Source organism: Sciurus vulgaris, assembly GCF_902686455.1.
Source record: "Sciurus vulgaris genome assembly, chromosome: 12".
NCBI classification, from domain to species: Eukaryota; Metazoa; Chordata; class Mammalia; order Rodentia; family Sciuridae; genus Sciurus; species Sciurus vulgaris.
In genome coordinates, this window is record NC_136473.1 from 69587768 (window position 1) to 69606626 (window position 18859).

At 35.4% G+C, this 18859-nt stretch overlaps 1 protein-coding gene across 4 annotated transcripts in view; it reads right to left on the bottom strand.

Annotated features, from left to right (window-relative positions):
• Positions 1–344: 344 nt before the first annotated feature.
• Positions 345–18859, bottom strand: part of KCNK2 (potassium two pore domain channel subfamily K member 2) — a 189273-nt gene continuing 170758 nt past the window's right edge. For all 4 annotated transcript variants that reach the window (XM_079107322.1, XM_079107324.1, XM_079107323.1 and 1 more), the window contains one exon: positions 345–3877. In XM_079107322.1, the coding sequence (XP_078963448.1) occupies positions 3560–3877 (318 nt within the window). In that variant the 3' untranslated portion in view covers positions 345–3559. The remainder of the gene's footprint in view (positions 3878–18859) is intronic.

The following is an 18859-nucleotide window of genomic DNA, read 5'->3' on the forward strand; positions in this document are numbered from 1 at the left end:
TCATGAAACAGAAGAGACATCAACCTTTGAGTTGGGGCTGTGGATGCAAGAAAAAGGTGGAGCTCATGATGCTTTCCTTATTAAGATAATAATAAGTTACCCTCCAAAGTTTCTATCAAAAGTAACCAGGTTATTGAATGCTACCTTGAAACTGACACATATGCACGTTCTAAGCCAGTATGTTTCACTATAAAAGAACATTTCAGTAAACTCATGCTAAAGCAAAAATCATATATTAATTTTAATAGTGATGAGATTCAAATAGACATCTTTATACAAAACAAATTTATACTCACACTTGAATAAGAAATGCAAACCAGAAATAAGTTATGATTTTAGGAGAACATCAAAAATATAAAGCAGTAAGAAAGACCAAAGCAAAAGTTGATTTAGACCTTTAGTTCTAGGCAAAAATAGCTATCTCAAGTCTTCAGAATCTCTAAGTTTGATTTTTTGGTATCCCATTTTCCCTTAGTCTTTTTGAACTTCCAGCCTTAAGAATAAAAATATTCTAATGATTTTTTGACACAGGGTAAGGTAGGATTTGGTCTGTCTTATATGTCACGTGTTCCCTGGAATTTGGGAAAGAAAGTCCTCTAACTGTTCCCTTCTTTTCTTTAACAGCCAAAAAGCATGTTACTCAATTCCCCTTTGGTTTCAGAAATTTCACTTTTTCCTGCATTTTAAGAATTATATATTTTTTTGCAGGGGAAGACATGTGGCATAAACCATGGAGTAAAGTACATAGATCTCCACAAAAAACTGAAAGATTTCCAAAGGAATTACTTCTACATTTAGTTGTTGAAGGGAGGATGAGGGTACTGCTAATGAACCATGTCTAAGAATACAGATCAGGGAATTTTCAGTTCTTTCTGGTTCTAGTACTTTTTTTTTTTTTTTTTTTTCAAATGTCCTTCAAGGCAAAATTCATTACTCTTATACAGGTCCAATAGAAAAATAAACGCACTAGATAATTCCAGACTATGTCAAAAATCTTTTCCAATGTTCTCCCCATAGAAAACCAAATAAAGTTTGAGACATAATTGATCATTGGTTAACTAGGCTTTGGTAAATTTTCCCCAATTCTAAGGATAATGCTGGGAATGATTTTCAGATATTTAGTAAACATCAAATTGTTTAAAAACAAACCAGTAAATTTATGAAGGATACTGACAAGATAAGCAGTCCAATATTTGAGGTATGTGGTCTAAAAGTTTGATTGTTGACTGCTTTCTTTGAGCTTCAATACTATCAGGATGCTTGGTTTTCCTTTTTCTAACAAAAAATAGTCAGTTGCTTGTATTCAGCATTCAATTACTTTAGAAGCAAGGTCTATCAATGATAAAATATGATATTGACATATCATAATGTAATGGATAAAATCTTGAATACATATGCAATTTTAAATATCATATTTCAAAAATGAATCTCAGCATATTTATTTAGATAAATAGCCTCCAAAAAAGAATCCTTTGTATGATTTAACAAAGGTAGCATTACCGCATTAAAAATATTTCTTGAATATTGTGAATGAAGATGCTACAAAAAAAAAAAAATAGACATGAAAGGTGATATCCTGCAGTTTGATTTAGCCAGAATCAGATCTAAATTCTTAGCAGCAAGCAGGAGACTCAGAAAATGCTGTCTTTCATTACAAACTTTATTTGTCAATACAATTCACAGTTTATACATGGTGCATTCCACCATATGAACTTTCAGAACAGTTGTTGAGGAAATGGATGTAGCTTTCTTTCTAAAAGAGCCTGACTTCCTAAAATTTGGTTAGAATTTTTTAGGCTTATAAAAGTACCTTTAACAAGCTGACAGAATATTTACATTTTTAGTTTAAATGTAAATTTTGGAAAATAAGTGTCTATTAGTTTGTTTTTTAAGATCCTGGATTTAATTTTTTAAGAGTCTAATCTGAATGCCACTTGTTCAGATATGTCCACCCCCCAAAAAGAAAAGTAAATCAATTTTTCAGTTATATATAGGGAAATCATTTTCTTTCTGCATTTCAAAAATTATATATACAATGTACAGCAGATCTGAGTATGAAAATAAAGGAAAGGGTAGCGATTTACTGAGCGCAGTAAATTTTTCTGAATTTTCCTCTGAATCTTGGAAACATCGAAAGAATTACAGGATATAAAATTAAACTCAAAAAGATTATCAGCCTTTCTATTTAAAAAAAAAATAACTCTCAAGATTTAAATTGTGCTATAACAGCGTTTTCGCTAATGTCAGAGACAAATTCTGCCTGCAATCTGCATTTTCCCGTGTGCAAAATCACAGTGATCCCAGGTGCCACTTCTGTTCTCGCCCCCAGTCACAACTCCAAAGGTACCCACAGAAGGCCTGACTGCGCCCTCCTCTCACTGGGTATCACCTCCCCCCATATGGCAAAAGCCCTCAAGGAAAGAAAATGATATAAGCCTTTCATGTATCAAAAGCAAGTCGAAGCTGGCAGTAAAATGCTTATTAGCAAATATTTATAACACATTGTTTTGCTACTTTCTTGTCATCAGAATGAATTTGCACCAACTGTTTAAAATCACCTCTAGTAATACCTATCTTTAACAGTTTTCTTCGGTCAGATCATATAAATACATACATATATATATATATATACATACACATATACATGTATATATATACATATACTTACTTTCTTCTGCCTTTAAAAGTGTATAGTTATTAATAAATGATAAATTTCAAATATTCCAAATACTGCCAGGGAAAAAAGGACTGGTTGGGAGCAGCCGATGTTACCGTCCTGGTAATTATTACACCGTATTTATGTACCATTGGTACCTGAGTCAAATAAATACTCAGAGGGGCCGTCTTTGCACCTCCTTTCTCTGCAGTGCCTTTAACGCTAGAGTTTCTTGAGTGTTGCTTTAATGTCCTTCTAATTTGGCATTTTTTTCTTCTTCGGGCATCATTTAACACACTGTTTCCAGCAAGGTATGGTATTTAAATGGGAGTACTGGGGTACAAGACTGTAGGGGTGAGCCTAGGGCTGGGGGCAGGGAAGGGGAAACCATACATTAGCTAGAGAGGTTCTGTTTCTTCATAAGATAAGGCACTGACAGAAAATTTCTTAGGTAAAAGGCTGCATAAGAATTTCTTGCCATTTACAAAAAGAAATGTTGTCATCCATAAATGGTCCGTATCTAGGCTCAGTTAGGTAGACCCTGAAAAGTTAAGGACTGATCCTTCAAAGCTACATTATTACCAAAAACAATTATAATTCATTCTGAGGCCTTATGGCACATTAGGAAAAAGGGGAGGAAAACAGTCTGGGCACATAAAGGCATCAGACATTGCTTATCCTTCCACTCATGAAAGAAAGTGGACCATTTTACAAGCATCCTCAGAAAGACAGTGCTGGCTCAGCATTTCCAATTCTCTTGATGGTACGTGACCGTGATGGGTGTATCTATTTGCTTCCCCTTGTGAGCTCATGCACAATTTTTAAAATGCTACCAGCAACAGTCATAAAGAGCACAGAGCAGTCCTCACCTATGGCTACGCCTAAGGCTCTTCCAAAAGAGGGCTATTTAATGTTCTCAATAACAGCAATCTCTTCGCCAGCACAGTGTGGCGTCAAACCGTTCAGATAGATACTTTCAGTCTTCAGTAAGGGAGGCAAGACGTCCCTCTCGCTGGTCAGGTGATTTACCGACAGGGTCCTCCTACAAGGAGTCAGCTCCTGGTTGTGGTTGCCAGCAAGTTCTGCAGAGAGTTTCCGCTTAATGGAGGTGGCACGCTGGAACTTGTCATAAATCTCCACACTGAGCCGCCTCCTGGTTTCTTTGAATTCGGCTGTGACGTTGGCTGTCCACTCAGCAGCATGTGCTCGGAACTCTCCCACCTGGAGTACAGAGACCAGGAAGAGATTAAGGAGAGATCAACATGGAGGTCAATATCAGGTGTGTTTATTTGGGGACTTTAGAAAGAAAATTTGAGTAACTTTCTGTAAATCTGGTGATCTGAGAGTCAATGTAATTAGTATAATATGGCTCTAAAATTAATTGTGATCTTAAACACTATCCACCAAATTATATTTCAGAGGCACTAGATCTACTTGTTTTATGTACATGGATTCTGTCATAGAAACTTTGGATGCTGTCAATAGGCAGTCTAAATGTTTTTAAAACCATTTGGGGTATTTATATATCTTTTGCTATGTATGTAACTTGATGAAGTATTCAAGTGTAGAAAAGTCAGTGAGACATAACAGAAACAGCAAAGCAGAAGGAAAGAATCTGGAATGTGAATCAGGTGGGTTACAGTGATGCTGTTTGCTCAGGATGTAAACCCAAATTTCAGAGCTCAAAACGCTGTGCGTGACCTCTTCATGGTCATTTAAGAATTCTCTAATTCTTAAATAATCAATACAATATTTTGGTTCTTTTTTTAGGGAAAGCAAAAATGAGAGCTGCCAACTCTATTTGGAGGCTGGCTAGGGAAACAATAAAGTATCTGCTACAGGGCCCTGAGCCATAGAAGTCTTTGAAAATTATGCCTGTACTTTTGTATACTAACATAGAAACCATATCAATCCTATGAGAAACTTTATAATTCCTTTCTTAATCCACCATAGTTTAATCATTGTGACTATCTCCTAGATTAACTTCCTAATATGTACCCACCCCTTCACTTCCCTCTAGCACTCCTGCTTCCAGGGTGAGCAGACCCCTGAATTCTATGATTCTGTGTTATTGGCTCTCTTTCATCTGACAGGTAAATAAATGCAGCTATTTTTTATTTTACTTTTTAATGTCTGTTGGTTTTTGTTTTGACCTTTGGTATAAGAAATGTAATCGATGATTTCTAAATTTTTACTTATCTGAATGATCGAAGGGGATAGGTATGTAAACATAGTACCATGTGATGTGTACACACACTTGTATAGCCATCGATATAAAGGTGTGTGCATGTGTATGTGTGTACACACACAAAAACAGAAGGAAAACTTCAAAAATCCTTGAAAAATGGCACATGTCAGCTCTTTTACATCCATTCACAATTACACACACACACATGTTTTTGATGATGTGGTTTTTTTTTTTTTTTTTTGGAGGGGTGGTACTGGGGATTGAACTCAGGGGTACTCATCCACACTGAGCCACATCCCCAACCCTATTTTGTATTTTATTTAGAGACAGGGTCTCACTAAATTGTTCAGCGTCTTGCTTTTGCTGAAGCTGGCTTTGAACTCATGGTCCTCCTGCCTCAGTCTCTGGAGCCGCTGGGATTACAGGTGTGTGCCGCTGTGCCTGGCTTGATGATGTGCTTTTTATTTTAAAAGTTTTTTTTAAAAAAATTTCCTAGCTGTATTATCCTAACCAGAAGCAAGCAGAAGGAACTGCTTGTTATCTGGGTCTGGCTCTGAGAAAAGCAAAGCTGGAAAAATGAGACCTCTGTGGCAAGCATAATTAGTAAGAAGCAGCATATCCTAACCACTGAGGTGACTTAGAGGGAACCTGCAGGGAGGAGGTGTTGAATTTCCAGCAATTTATCCTGGAATACTTAGTGTTCCCATCAGGTACTCGGTCCAACTACACTTAGGTACTTAAATAATTAAATATTTAACCTTGTTTTTCAGGGACTCAGGTTCGGGAAGCAAAGATGGTATCTATCAGTGGTAACAAATTTCAAATCACTTAGATTTGGCTCCCTGCAAATTCCATTGCACAAATAAATAACCTTCTTATAACTTACATTTTATATTTATGGTATGTATTTATTTATGGTCCTGGGAATTGAACCCAGGAGTTCTCTAACCACTGAGTTACATTCTCAGCCCTATTTATTTTTTTATTTCAAGACAGGGTCAAACTGAGTTGCCAAGGCAGACTTTGAACCTGGGGTTCTGCTTCAGCCTCCAGGTTTGCCGGTATTATAGGCATGTGCCACTGCACCCAATCTATTTTTCTGTTTTCTACCTAGCTATCTTTCTGTTTTGACTAAGAGTTCTTGAGATCAGAGTCATTGATATATATATATATATATATATATATATATATATATATATGGTATTTAGTGTTTAACACATACTTGAACACTGTAAGATTTTGAAATAATACTTTTAATATAAAAATTAAGAGATTGTTGTTTTTAGATCAATTTCAACTTAATTTTAAACTGTTAAGATTGGAGCATAAAGATTGTACTAAAAAACACTAATTAATATGGTCTTGAAAAAATGTTATTTTCCAACATGTTACTTAATTCTCCAAGGTTGTATTATAAGCCAATAATCCTGAGCAGCATAAAATTTGAAGTTTATAAGAAAACAATAATGATTGAGAAAAAGCTAAAAAATTCCACCTGACCTTTACTCCTATTTTACCAGTGACTTCATAATAAAAGGAATTAACTTGATCTATTTGAGAATTCATAATTTTCTAAGTGTAAAAAGAACAGGCACTAATATGATGCTTTCTATGATAAACTTTTCCTAATAGGAAGACTAATATAATAAAGAAAACAAAATAATCTACTTTTTATAAGTAAATGTCTATGAAAAGTATAAGAATCATATGACATTCAATTTATTTCCACATATAAATGGCTAACAAAAAATAATTACTTTCCCAGAATACACCTATCTAAGTAAGTCTGAGAGCACTGTTTGAACTGATAGACCTAGAATTAGATCTATTCCATTGGCTTTATTTTGTTATTAGACTCTTTCCTTATAACCAATCCTCCAAGAGCAGAAAAGCTGCAAACCCTCCTAGAATCTCCCTTCTGTTCTTTAGTAATGGTCACCTCTTTTTTTTATTGTAAAAAAGGTATTTTTGTTATAAAAGTCACAGACTGCTTATCATAATCCAAATGTTAATCTTTTTATTTGCTAATTTTCTATTTTTTCTAACTAGAATATAAGTTCTATGCTTATCATCAACATCTGATACCTGTTATGTAGCAGATTTCAAATAAATGCATATTGAACAAATAAACTTATCACTGAAAATACATGTATCTCGGAGTCTCATACTACAATGGAAATAATTAGCAGTTATATAACACACATGGTACCAATAGTTTTTCTTCTCTCAATATATAGTAATCTTTTCCCCTCTTCCAATTTTATTATTATTAATATTTTTGCAAAATTATGATCTTAAACAGTGTTTAAGATCAAATGGCCTTTTTCTCAGGCAATTTTAGTCCTCTTTATGTGTAAATATTGATTCTTCTACTTCATAATCTGTATCAGTTGCCTAAAATTTCCCAGGATAATGAATATGTGTAATTTAATTACTCCCCTATTGATGGACATCTGGGTGAATATTTGTGTGTGTGTGTGTGTGTGTGTGTGTGTGTGTGTGTGTGTGTGTGTGTGTATGCTCATCCACATGTGCACTCACATGCACAGGCACATGCACACACACACACATTATTAGAAATGACACTTCAGTGAATATTTTTTGACCTATATCTTTACTTATACATACTAATTATTATTATAATTGGAAACACTGGGTCAAAAGACAGGAATATTTTCCAATTTTGCAGACACTGAAATTTCTGATTTTATTTAAGAGGTAGAATAACATGCTGGAGTTAGACCTCCAAGTTTGAATTCCAGCTCTATCACATATTCACTGCGTGTCTGTGTTTCTTAGTCTCTCTAGCCTCAGTGTCTTCTGTGACAGGGGGAAACAATACGGTCCTCCCCACAGAGTTGTTGTAACAATCCAATAAGTTAATAAATACAAAAAAGCAATGTGAAGCATATACTAGACAAACTTTCACACAATCCCATGACTTCGACCTGCATTGATGGTGAGAGTCCTTTTCCCTGTGAGAGCTTATTGAGTATCATTTTCATACTTGGGATTCCTGGCAGGCGCACTATTTCCTTTCTGTATACTCAGGTGTAAACTCTTGCTTTTTCATGGAAATAAACCAAAACCAAAACAAAACCAAACCAAATTATTGGCATCTGCATAGGACATTAAATATTTTAATCATCTCTTTATTGCAAATTCAAACTGATGTGGTTATGAGAAATTGGACAAAGAATGAAAACCTTCCTTAACCATCATCCTAATTTTTTTCCAGAAGCAAAATTCACAGTCACCTTGATTTTACAGGTTGCTTTAATGACATATCCAGAACTCTCTGTGAAGCCATATGCTTCTACACGTTAGTGACTCCTGCCAATTAGGAAAAGGCTAACTGTGAAAAAAGCTTAGACTTGTTGGAGTCATAAACTTCTTATCTTTAATTGCACTTCATCCCTGGCAGAGGCAGGTATTTTTTTCCACTTTGGGGAACTTTTTTTTTCTAAGTCTTACAAAATTCCCAAGGGTGGAAAAGTAACCTCTGGAAATCACAAAAGCTGCCGTGAAAATAGTGAGAAATGGGGCAGAGTAAGTGGAGGCTGTTCCTGCTCTATAACTACATTCCGTGTGCCCACAGACATCCAATTTAGCCTCTTTTGAGTTCCAGTTTTATTAATATGGAATAAGGATAATAAAGTACTTCACAAGAGAAACAAGTGATGTGTGTGTGTGTGTGTGTGTGTGTGTGTGTGTGTGTGTGTTCTTAAGATAAAAAGGACTTCATCATTACTAATTACAATAAGGCTAATGCCACTGGCACCTTCAATTATTTATTATTCCCAAAGACTAAATATCTTTTGGAGGGGTGCAAAGCAAATTCATAGTATATGGAAATCCACCCTATAGCAGGTTACATTAGGGTGAAGATACACTGCCTTAATTTCTTAAAGATGCTAAGAAGAGTGAATTGATTCATAAAAATGTACTCTTGGGATACTGATACCCATAATACTCATACCCATAGTAGTATGCGCTTCCTCTTTTTTTGTTTGTTTTATGTTTCCACTATTCTTCAAGATACTGGGCTTAGGGAACATAACTGCTCAAACTCTGAGTTTGAAAATAATGAGGAAAATAAATTCCTTAAAAACCAAATTAAGGCAAGCATAAGAAAGAAAAATTATTTATTCCCATTTCCTTAAAAAATTCAACATTTTACAATTGTCTATAATGATGTATTCATTAGTCATTGAATAACAGTATCCTGAAGTACAGACTCATTTTTAATGGTGATAAAATTGTATATTCAAGCACTAATGGTGCTTTTTTGTTTTTAAAGAAATTCAAAAATAAGTTCCTGAGTATATCACATTTGCATAAGTAGATTTTTTTCTTGATCGAATTGTTAATGCTTGTGGTGTTCTGGATAAGTAAAATTAATCCTTATATGTTAAAATATTGTTTTGCTGGATTTTTTTTTTAACCCAGCAGCACTTAACCACTGAGTCACCTCCCTAGTCCATTTTTATTTTTTATTTTGAGACACAGTCTCTGTAAGTTGTTTTGAGCCTCTCTAAGTTGCTGAGGCTGGCTTTGAATTTGCCATCCTCCCTTCTCAGCTTCCTAAGACACTGGGGTTACAGGCATGCCCACCAGGCCCTGCTTCCTTGGATTTTTATAAAAATTCTTCAGTCACTTAATCAAATAGTATTGCATCTTCTTATGATCAAGAAATCTCCCTCATTAGTAACAAAACTGGGGACCAAAAAGTGGGTAAGAACAGCTCCTAATGGATCCCAATGACTCGCTGCAGCACACGCACTTGACTGAAGAAAGAGGTTTCATCCTGGATTCTGTGTAACTTTCTCACTGGTGATCTGGTTTACAAAAGAAAAGCAAGGAAACAGCTACAAATAGGCACTTGTCCCCTAGCCTAAGGGCACTGCTGTCATCCTGTCACTAAACTTAGTGGACAGCTTGCCTGATCTTCACAGTTGCAAATGGCATTGCTGAGTGCTCTGCTCTTTCACATCAGTCTTTGTCCTTGGTTTCCAATTCAGCACACTCTTGTGGTGGGTGTCTTACTGTTTAGGTCAATTCTTGTCCATCAACTTTATACAATCATTTTCTTTTACTGTCCCCTCAACTACTTTTGTTCCTCAGAGTTTGATTTTTCTTAATTTCCCTGGATGATCACATCCTTCCAGCTGTGTCAATTACCAACTATTTGCTGATAACTCACAAATCCATACTTCTTGATCTAGTCTCTACTAAATTCAGAATCTAACTCGTTGCTGATTAAACATCTCAATTCAGATGACTTCCAGGCACCCCAAACTCAGAACATCCTCAAATGAAATAACCAAACTTCTCAAACCTGTTTTATTAAACTCAATAACTTAACACAATACCATTAAGCACCAAGTTTCCCAAGTTGAACTTCAATATAACCTCTTGCTCTTCCTCTTACTCCATCTTCCATGAAATCAACTCATGTCTTCAAGATTTGCCTCTTTTCGGTTTATACTGTCAAAACTGTGATCAATCACCATTTCGTTTCATCTGTATAATTCCAGCAGTCTCCTAACCACACTTACTGACTTAAGTCCCTCTCCCTTCAAATGTATTCTCCAGTCAGCAGATATAATGTTCATTCATAGACACAAATCAACCAAGTACTTTCCCCTGTATAAAACAATCTGAAGGTTTCCAGCTCCACTTTGATGAAATTCCAACTCTTGAAAGCAGCTCATGTGATCCAGGGCCTCCCTACCTATGTTCCAGCTTCTATTCTAACCACAAAGAAATGAGGTTCAGAACATTTCTTTTATCTTCCTAAACATGCTACCCTTTCTTTCATCCTTCTTCATTCCTTGCTTGTCATTCTCTCTGTCCAGAGTAATGCCTCCCAGGTCCTCTCTGGGTATTTCCTACTCATGTTAAATTGGACATCCTCATGGAGCCATGTGTTGATCCCCTAGAGCACATTGAGATCATCTGCTATTTGTATCTTTTCCACTCAGCACACTCTGTACTTTTCTAGCGTTATTCTTTTTTTGATTGCTTGTTTTAGGAAAAATAATTTTATTCACTCAATTTGCTATTTTTTATCTTTATCCCTTTTTTTCTTTTTCCTTTTTTATTTTTACAGACTGCATTTTGATTTATTGTACACAAATGGGTACGACTTTTTGTTTCTATGGTTACACGATGTAGATTCACAAGTATTACTCTTAAAACAGCTCATTACAATTACTAATTTAGTTTCTCGTTTGGCTTTATGGCAGTAGGAGATCCACCGGCCACGTTGTATTTAGTATTCCCAGCTCTTAAAGGAAAGGACATGGTGGGAATTCGGTCAGTATTTGTTGGGCAAATAAATGAATAAGTGAATAAATGGCAAACAAATTAATTATATATCTATTTTCCTGTGGGGAAGATATTGGAGATTTAACCCAGGGGCACTTTACCACTGAGCCACATCCTCAGCCCTTTTTATTTTTTTTTTTTTTTTTTAATTTTGAGCCAGGGTCTCACTAGGTTGCTTGGGGCCTGGCTAAGTTGCTGAGGCTGGTCTTGAACTTGTGATACTGCCGCCTCAGCCTCCGGAGCTGCTGGGATTACAGTCATGTACCACCACACCAAGCTTAATCAATCATATTTTTAATACACCATAAGGTAAAAAGATTCTCCTTGGTCACTGACTCTAATAAGATTTTGTTTCTCTCTCAGTAGGGAGATGAAGCCTGTGAAAAGCACTGACCCATAGCCAGGTCTGTACATGTTTGTACAGTATGTTTGTGGAAACTAACCCTTCAGTCACTGTGTAGAGAGCCTCCTGACCCTTCCAAGAAGCCTGTGAGACCCCTATGTCTCATCTTCACGTGCAGCATTTCAAGGAGAGCTTTTAAATCAGACTTCCTCTTTCTCCCCTTCTCCTCATCAGTCCCCTAACCATTCTTCATTGCTCCCATCGCTCTGCACGACAATACCTGTCAGGCTCTCCCAGAACCTGGACCCTACCATCCTCATGGAATGCATCCTTCTAAAGCTGAAGAAAGGTTAACAATTCTGCTTTAGAGGAACCACTAACATCTTCGTCAGCAACTATGACCATTTACTACGGATCCTATGGCTTTTCCACGTGTGAAGTTGACATGATTACAGAGATCATCCCTTGTCCTGATTTTCATGCTTATTTAATGATTTACTTCTGGAAGTATCTTTGTCTCTAGCCCAGGTTTATATTCATTGGAGTAATCATTAAAAAAAAAAAAATTCTAACATGACTTAAAGAGATTTTTCATTCTTTTTGGTTTGAAAATACTTTTAACTTGAAGTTATTAAATACCTGGTCTTTATCAATTACATTCCCACAGGGATAATCTTCCTCCAAAAAACTGCAAAATGCTCATTATCTATTTTTCCAAGAATGAAACTATTTTTGAGGAGTTCTTCCTTATATTTTCTGTTTCTCTCTGATCTGTTTTTTAGCCAGGCCTCTGTGATAGGAAGACTCGTCATTCTTCCAAATTTTTTTTTTTCTTTTTTGTGGTGCTAGAGAGTGAACCCAGCAAAGGTTCTATCACTGTTCTACACCCCTAGTCCTACCTTGATTTCTGAGAATAGTTTTTAGGGGAAGTTGGATTTAAAAAATAAAATCCCTTCTGTACATGGTAACAATGGCAGAAGAACCTCCTACCAGAGGGGGTTACCTGGAATATCACTTCTGGGTATCAGTTAATGTGGAAAAAAGGTCCTCAATTTTATACAATGTTGTCAAATGAGTTCTGTTTCCATAAAATTTAGCAAACAATCTCCAAGACATGGAACACTGCTTCATTTTAAATTTGCAGCCTAGTTTATCTCCTTAATCTTGGGAACTCCTCAAATTTAGAATAATTTTAAACAAAATTATTTACTTTTAATACATAATTAATTGGGTAATTTAAAGTCTGCTTTGTATTTCATTATCAGAGGCTGCCTAGACTATTTCAATTTTATCTTCTGAGCCTTCAAAAGCTTTGTCCTTCTGAAAAAGTCTTTGGCCCTTCTGAGTCTTTCAATTAGACTGGAAAACACAATTTTTTCTGCTTCAGTTTTTCACCCAGCATACTTTTCCCACCTCTCTGTAAGCTTTGAAATTCCACAATCTTCTAAAGAGTTTCTGTTTCCAGTTATGAATAACAGAGCAAAAATCCAAATCTGCCATATTTTAAACAGTCAACTTCCAAAAATCAAGTGCCCCCAACAACATCATTACCAACCACATTATAATGGAAATCTGGTGTGACTTAAAAAATGTAGCAGCAATAACTCTGCCAATGTCATGGGTCAGAAAGCAATTCATGCTTCTCTTCCAAGTCCCTTATACCTACCATTTTCTTTGAATCCCTGCTTTTCTATTCTTTCTTTGGGTATAAGGAATTTTGGGTTTTTTTTTTCAATCTTATAATCTAATCCTAACTTTTACCCCATGGAACCTACCCTGCCTTCCCTATATTCTCCATCATAATTGTGTTAACTTTCTATTCTCAAGTTATCCTCAACTTTGAATACAATTGCCTGACAAAGGTAAGTCAATCCCTGTGCTGGAACATCTGTGGATGAAGAATTTCTGTCTTTTCTCCAAATACCAACAGCCCACTTCAGTACTGGGTAATGCTTGCTAGCTGCAACTTTTCTTAAAAGATTAAAAAAGAAAGAATCCTATTTTTCTGCAGATACAATCTTCATTTTTGATGTGGATAAAATAACACGGAGTGCCTTTTTCCTGCTGGATGTCTTTAAAAGAATCTGAAGCAAAGTTGAACATTAAGGAATTGATAACGGTCATTTGGTAATTTTCTTTGCAAGGGAATAAAACTAAAGAGGTTTTCTTCATCTGTGACCAATACTTTTTCCCATCCCTTTGATGGGATTTCAATTTACTTTCTTCAGTGCCCAGATGCTTATATGCCTTAATGCTTTGAGGAATGTTAAATATTAAAATTAGTTAGCTGAGTTGAAAACATCCTTCTGTTTAAATTTATAAAAATTATATGAAGCCTACTTTGCATTCCATTTTCAGAAGCTGCCTAGACTATAATTTCCAACAATTAGCATTTATTCATTTTCTGAAGTATTGACATTTCATTGCATTGTTGAACTGTACTGTGAGAAAGAACAATTTAAATTATTCTCTTTACCAACCAGGTTAAAAAAAAAAAAAAAGTCTAAAGGATTACTTAAGTGTCACATCATTATCCAACAGAACAGTACATGATATTTTCCTCTAGTGTTCAGGAAACTATATGTAATATTCATAGTTCTTGTAACCAAAACTGCTTTTTGTAGTTAGCAACTCCTCAACTTCCTAATACCATATATATTAACATAATTGCATAAAAATTAAGTATGACAGAACTTAATTTTTTAAAATAAAAGCAATGGCAAGAAAAATAATAATCTTAAAATTGATGATATTTTAAGTAATGTCTTCCTTCTAAAATGTTAAAGTATGATATAGTGCGGCTGCAAAATCAAACATTTACTTGTTATGGAGTAAACTCAACTTATTTTTGACACCAAACACCCTTGAAATTCTCCCCACCAGTCTGGAATTAGGGTATTTTAACAATTCATTTGATGGAATCCATCTAGCCTCATATACCATTTTATTGTATTGTAAAGATAGGGACATTGAAATTCATAAAACAACAGAATAATTTATATACTTGTTATAAAATCACACACTATTATATGATGGCGTTCCAGTAGCTGGGTATTTGTTGAACCCTCAGAACACTGCAGCAATTCTACAGGTGCTACTGCCTAATGATGGGGAGAGTGGTGATCAGGACCACTGTGAGAGGAACAATCTGTCTACTGCTTAAGGCCTCAAAGTTATACAAAAAAAAAAGTCAAATGTAATAACTGAGTGAGGTGGGCTGGAGCTCCTCAGATTTTCTTCACAAAATGTATTTATTAGGTATTTAATGAAATTAAAACATTAACAACATTTCAAACTTGTTTAGGGAAACTAGATTTAATAGTCGTTATATGTAAAAGGCCTTTTTATGCTCACTCCATGATTTTAAGACCAGTCCACCAAAAAACGTTTTGCTTCCTTCCCCATCTTCTTCTTCTACACAACTCAGCCCCAACACTTATGTGGAACAGAACTAAGTAGATATCAGTGCTCCAGAGTTTGGGAGAGGGTCGTGACTCCAGAGTGGAACTACAGGGCCTGACCAGCATTAGGGGAACATCCACACATGGGTGACAGCTCAGCACAGGGTGTCAGAGTCTGAGAGGAGTGACAAGGGAGCCCAGCAAACAGCACTGGAGACCAAGCAGGATACTGATGGTATCCCTGTAGGGTGGTGGCAGCAGCAGCAGGTCAAGATTGAGAATAAAAGGAATCAGGTATTTTACTGTAAGTGAGAAAAAAAAAAAAAATACAAATACAAAATGCAGAAAACTAGAAGGGACTCTTTTGTATTGAAGTGGAATTGGGGATATCAACTCTGAGCTCATCATTTTCAAGACAGAATAGGTACAAAGGCAGGTGAGGATGACATACATATAAAGAAAGCACGTGTGGACATACGCGTATGCGCAAATACAACACACATTCCTTAGTTCTGTCCAATGAGAGTATCTGGGAGAAGTGACTCCCATCGGCAATTAACATTCAAATCTTTGTCTCTGAAATATCATTAGCCCTTATTCACTAAATGAAACTATGGTTGCTTGGAGAAAGGGATAATTACAGGACCAGGGCAGAGAAACTATGAGTTGAGTCTACAAAATCTAATTGTTCCAGAGTGTGAATAATTGCTAAGAGAATGATGGAGATGTGCCAAGAAGACCCAGGAGACAGTTAGAAGGTGTCTGATTGAACCAGATGGTAACCCATGCATAGGAGCGGAAATGTATGAGACTTGCTAACATAAACAAATAATGAATTGAAAGCTTGATGAAAGTACCCCTTACAAAATCCACATTGATTACCCTCCCTGTACTGCTGTCTTCATATATTGATGTATTTGAGTTAACGGGCTGTGTGATATCAATGGGGTTAATTTCATAAAACAAATTTAAAAAACCTTTAAATAGTGGTATTCTTATAATGTTAACTAATAAAACAGGATGTGACTATAAAAATCATATGTTCCAACATATTGATTATCTTGGGGCATAACACTTAAAGATCCCCTATGCAATATTTTTTTTAATTTGATGAATTACTCTGTGATGACAAATGTTTTTTGGCAGATATTTTGAAATAAACAAAACCATCAAATTTACTCCTTGAAGATACGTAAGATATGTGATGAGACAACCACTGTTCAAAAAAAGTTTTTTCAATGTGTGCATGGAAGGAGGACTTCTTAAATGTATGTTTGAAAATGTTGTCATTGTTCTGTGTCCCAGTAAAGACGGTGTGACTTTACTTATCAGATCATACTTAGCAAAACTGGAGAAAGGATTTCACACTGTTTATGTTTCCCATAGAAAGGGTTTCAGATGTAGAACATAGACTGACCTTAAATGTCAGTGGAAATGAGTGTTTTCTAGCCCTACAAAATCATTTGCACAGTTAGTGAATGACATTGAGAACTAAGTACAATGTTTAGTAGGCAGAGCCAAAGATCCATTTCTTTCATTTGGACCTGTACTTCTATGTAGGTTTCACCTAAGACATGACAGTCATTAAGAATTGAAAGCAGCCTAGGATTTGCTATAACACTGAGTATAACTCAGATTTGAAAAAATTATAAAGCATATGTCACATCACTGTGATTATTAATTTTTAGTGAGAGCAAAAATGTTTTGTATTATTAATAAGTGCAAACAAAATACTTAAAATTATATCACATTCATTTTTTTTTTAACATTTCTTCTTGTACACATTTAAACCATGTATCCAGCATCTTAGTACAGGAGCACAGTAATGAAACTCTGAAACTTATAAACAAATATGTATATGGTGAATCTCAAGAGATTGGTGCTAAATTCGAGACAGCAGCTGGATGGCTGATTTACAGAGCATTCATTTTTACAGAAGCTCCCGCCATTGTCTTGGTGGTATTTCAATCTCCATGTGATTGACTCATTGAACACAACAGCTCACTAAGCTGTGCATCCAGCATGCTCGGTACTTTAATCTTTGCTGTAGGTCAACACTCTCCTGCATGTTCATATCCTGGACCTGATCATTGACTAAACTCTAATTTTTCTAGCTGTTTTACTCTTTAACACAATTATCCTATACTGGGACTGAACTGACTCTGGGTCCTCTGGTGTCTTAGTCAAGTGGTCCCCTTTTGACTCCTTCCTTCATTATTCTATTATCTACCCCTCATCTTATCCATGCCTTCTAGCACAAAGTGGTTTGTACTCTTCACACACAAACATTACGGGTATATATGACTCTTCTGTAGCACTATGTTGTGGCTACTGGTTTATGTCTAGCATGTTTCTGTTACACCCTGGTCACTGAAGGTTGAGATTGTGTCTTATTTACCTTTCAATCTCCAGCACCAATCTCAATGCCTGAAATACAGTGACTGTCTAATGGAACTGTAAAAAACTAAATTATGCAGATAAAATTAACTGCTTTTTCTTTAAACTATTTACTCCAACAAATCTATAAGAATATGTAAATCAAACATCAGTGTTCAAAAATTCAGTTTAATACATAAACTAAAGGGGATTATTTTAAAATTTAAAGTCAGTAAATACAGTTTGTGGTCATTGAACAAAAGCATATTGAAAGTTTCATTCTTAGCAGTGCTGGCCAGATATGTATTCTTTCTTTCTTTTTTTTTTTTTTAAATGAAACTCATGAGAAAAATTATTTCTGCTTCCCAGGCTAAACAAGTCTCTGATCAAGTGCATTACCAGAATAGTGTCAGTGAAAAACTACAGATGAACAGCTGGAGAGTTTAAGAATATGAAGGAAGACAAGTAGTGAATAACAAAGAAGCAAGATAAGAACCATTTTCATTTTGGGTTTTGTTTGTTTGTTTTGATTCTTTTGGCTACTGTTTTCAGAGGTTGGTGCCTTTATCTCTGAATATATGTTCTATTGATTTTAAAATATCTTTATCATTTTTAAAAGTTCCATAGTGAAATGTCAGATAAAATATTCATATGGTCTAAGCAGAGTCTGAAAACAATTATTTTCCTAACTTCTTTTTCCAAAGAGAAATTGTTTCTAGAATTTTCTTTTAAAAGTACACTCTCTTGGGCTAGGGATATAGCTCAGTTGGTAGAGAACTTGCCTTGAAAGCAGAAGGCCCTGGGTTCAATCCCCAGCACCGAAAAGTACACTTTCCCATGTACAAATGCATGGGTAGGAATGATCAGCATCCACAGAAATCTTCTGAAATAAAATTCCATCCATGAATAGTTGCTCACTTTGACACATTGGATGAAATGCACAGGCAGCGGCAGAAATAGGAAACCCAAAGGTATTCAAGAAATTCCTTCGGCTGAAGAAGAAAGTAAGTGATGTGAATCTATCAGTGTTTTTCACTGTCTTGGTAGCTTGTCTTTTCATCTAACTCCTTGAAATTATTTTAATTAAAGAAATTAAACTGGTAGGAAAAAAACACAATCTCTGTAATCAGCACAGGAGTAACAGCTTCATCCTAGGGTAGGTCACCGTCAGAGATTCTATTCTCAGTCTAGAGCCGGGCAGCCACCACCAGTGAGGCCATCAGGAAGTTCAGACTTGACCATATGCTGTGACATGTAGTTGAAGTGTAGAATACAGTAGGTTTTGAAAACTTATTGTTAAAAAATGTAAAATATCTTACTCATAAATTTTCATTATTTAATACTCATACATTATAATGATAATAGTTTGAATACCTTGTATTAATAAAATATAATATTAATATTAATTTCACCTTTTTTACTTTTTTAATGGGGCTATTAGAAAATTTTAAATACATGAGTGTTTCGCATTTATGCCTTGCACTATATTTCTATTAGAAATAGATATATAATATATCCTATATCGTATTCAGTAGTATATAGTATATGTAATATATCTTTGTTAA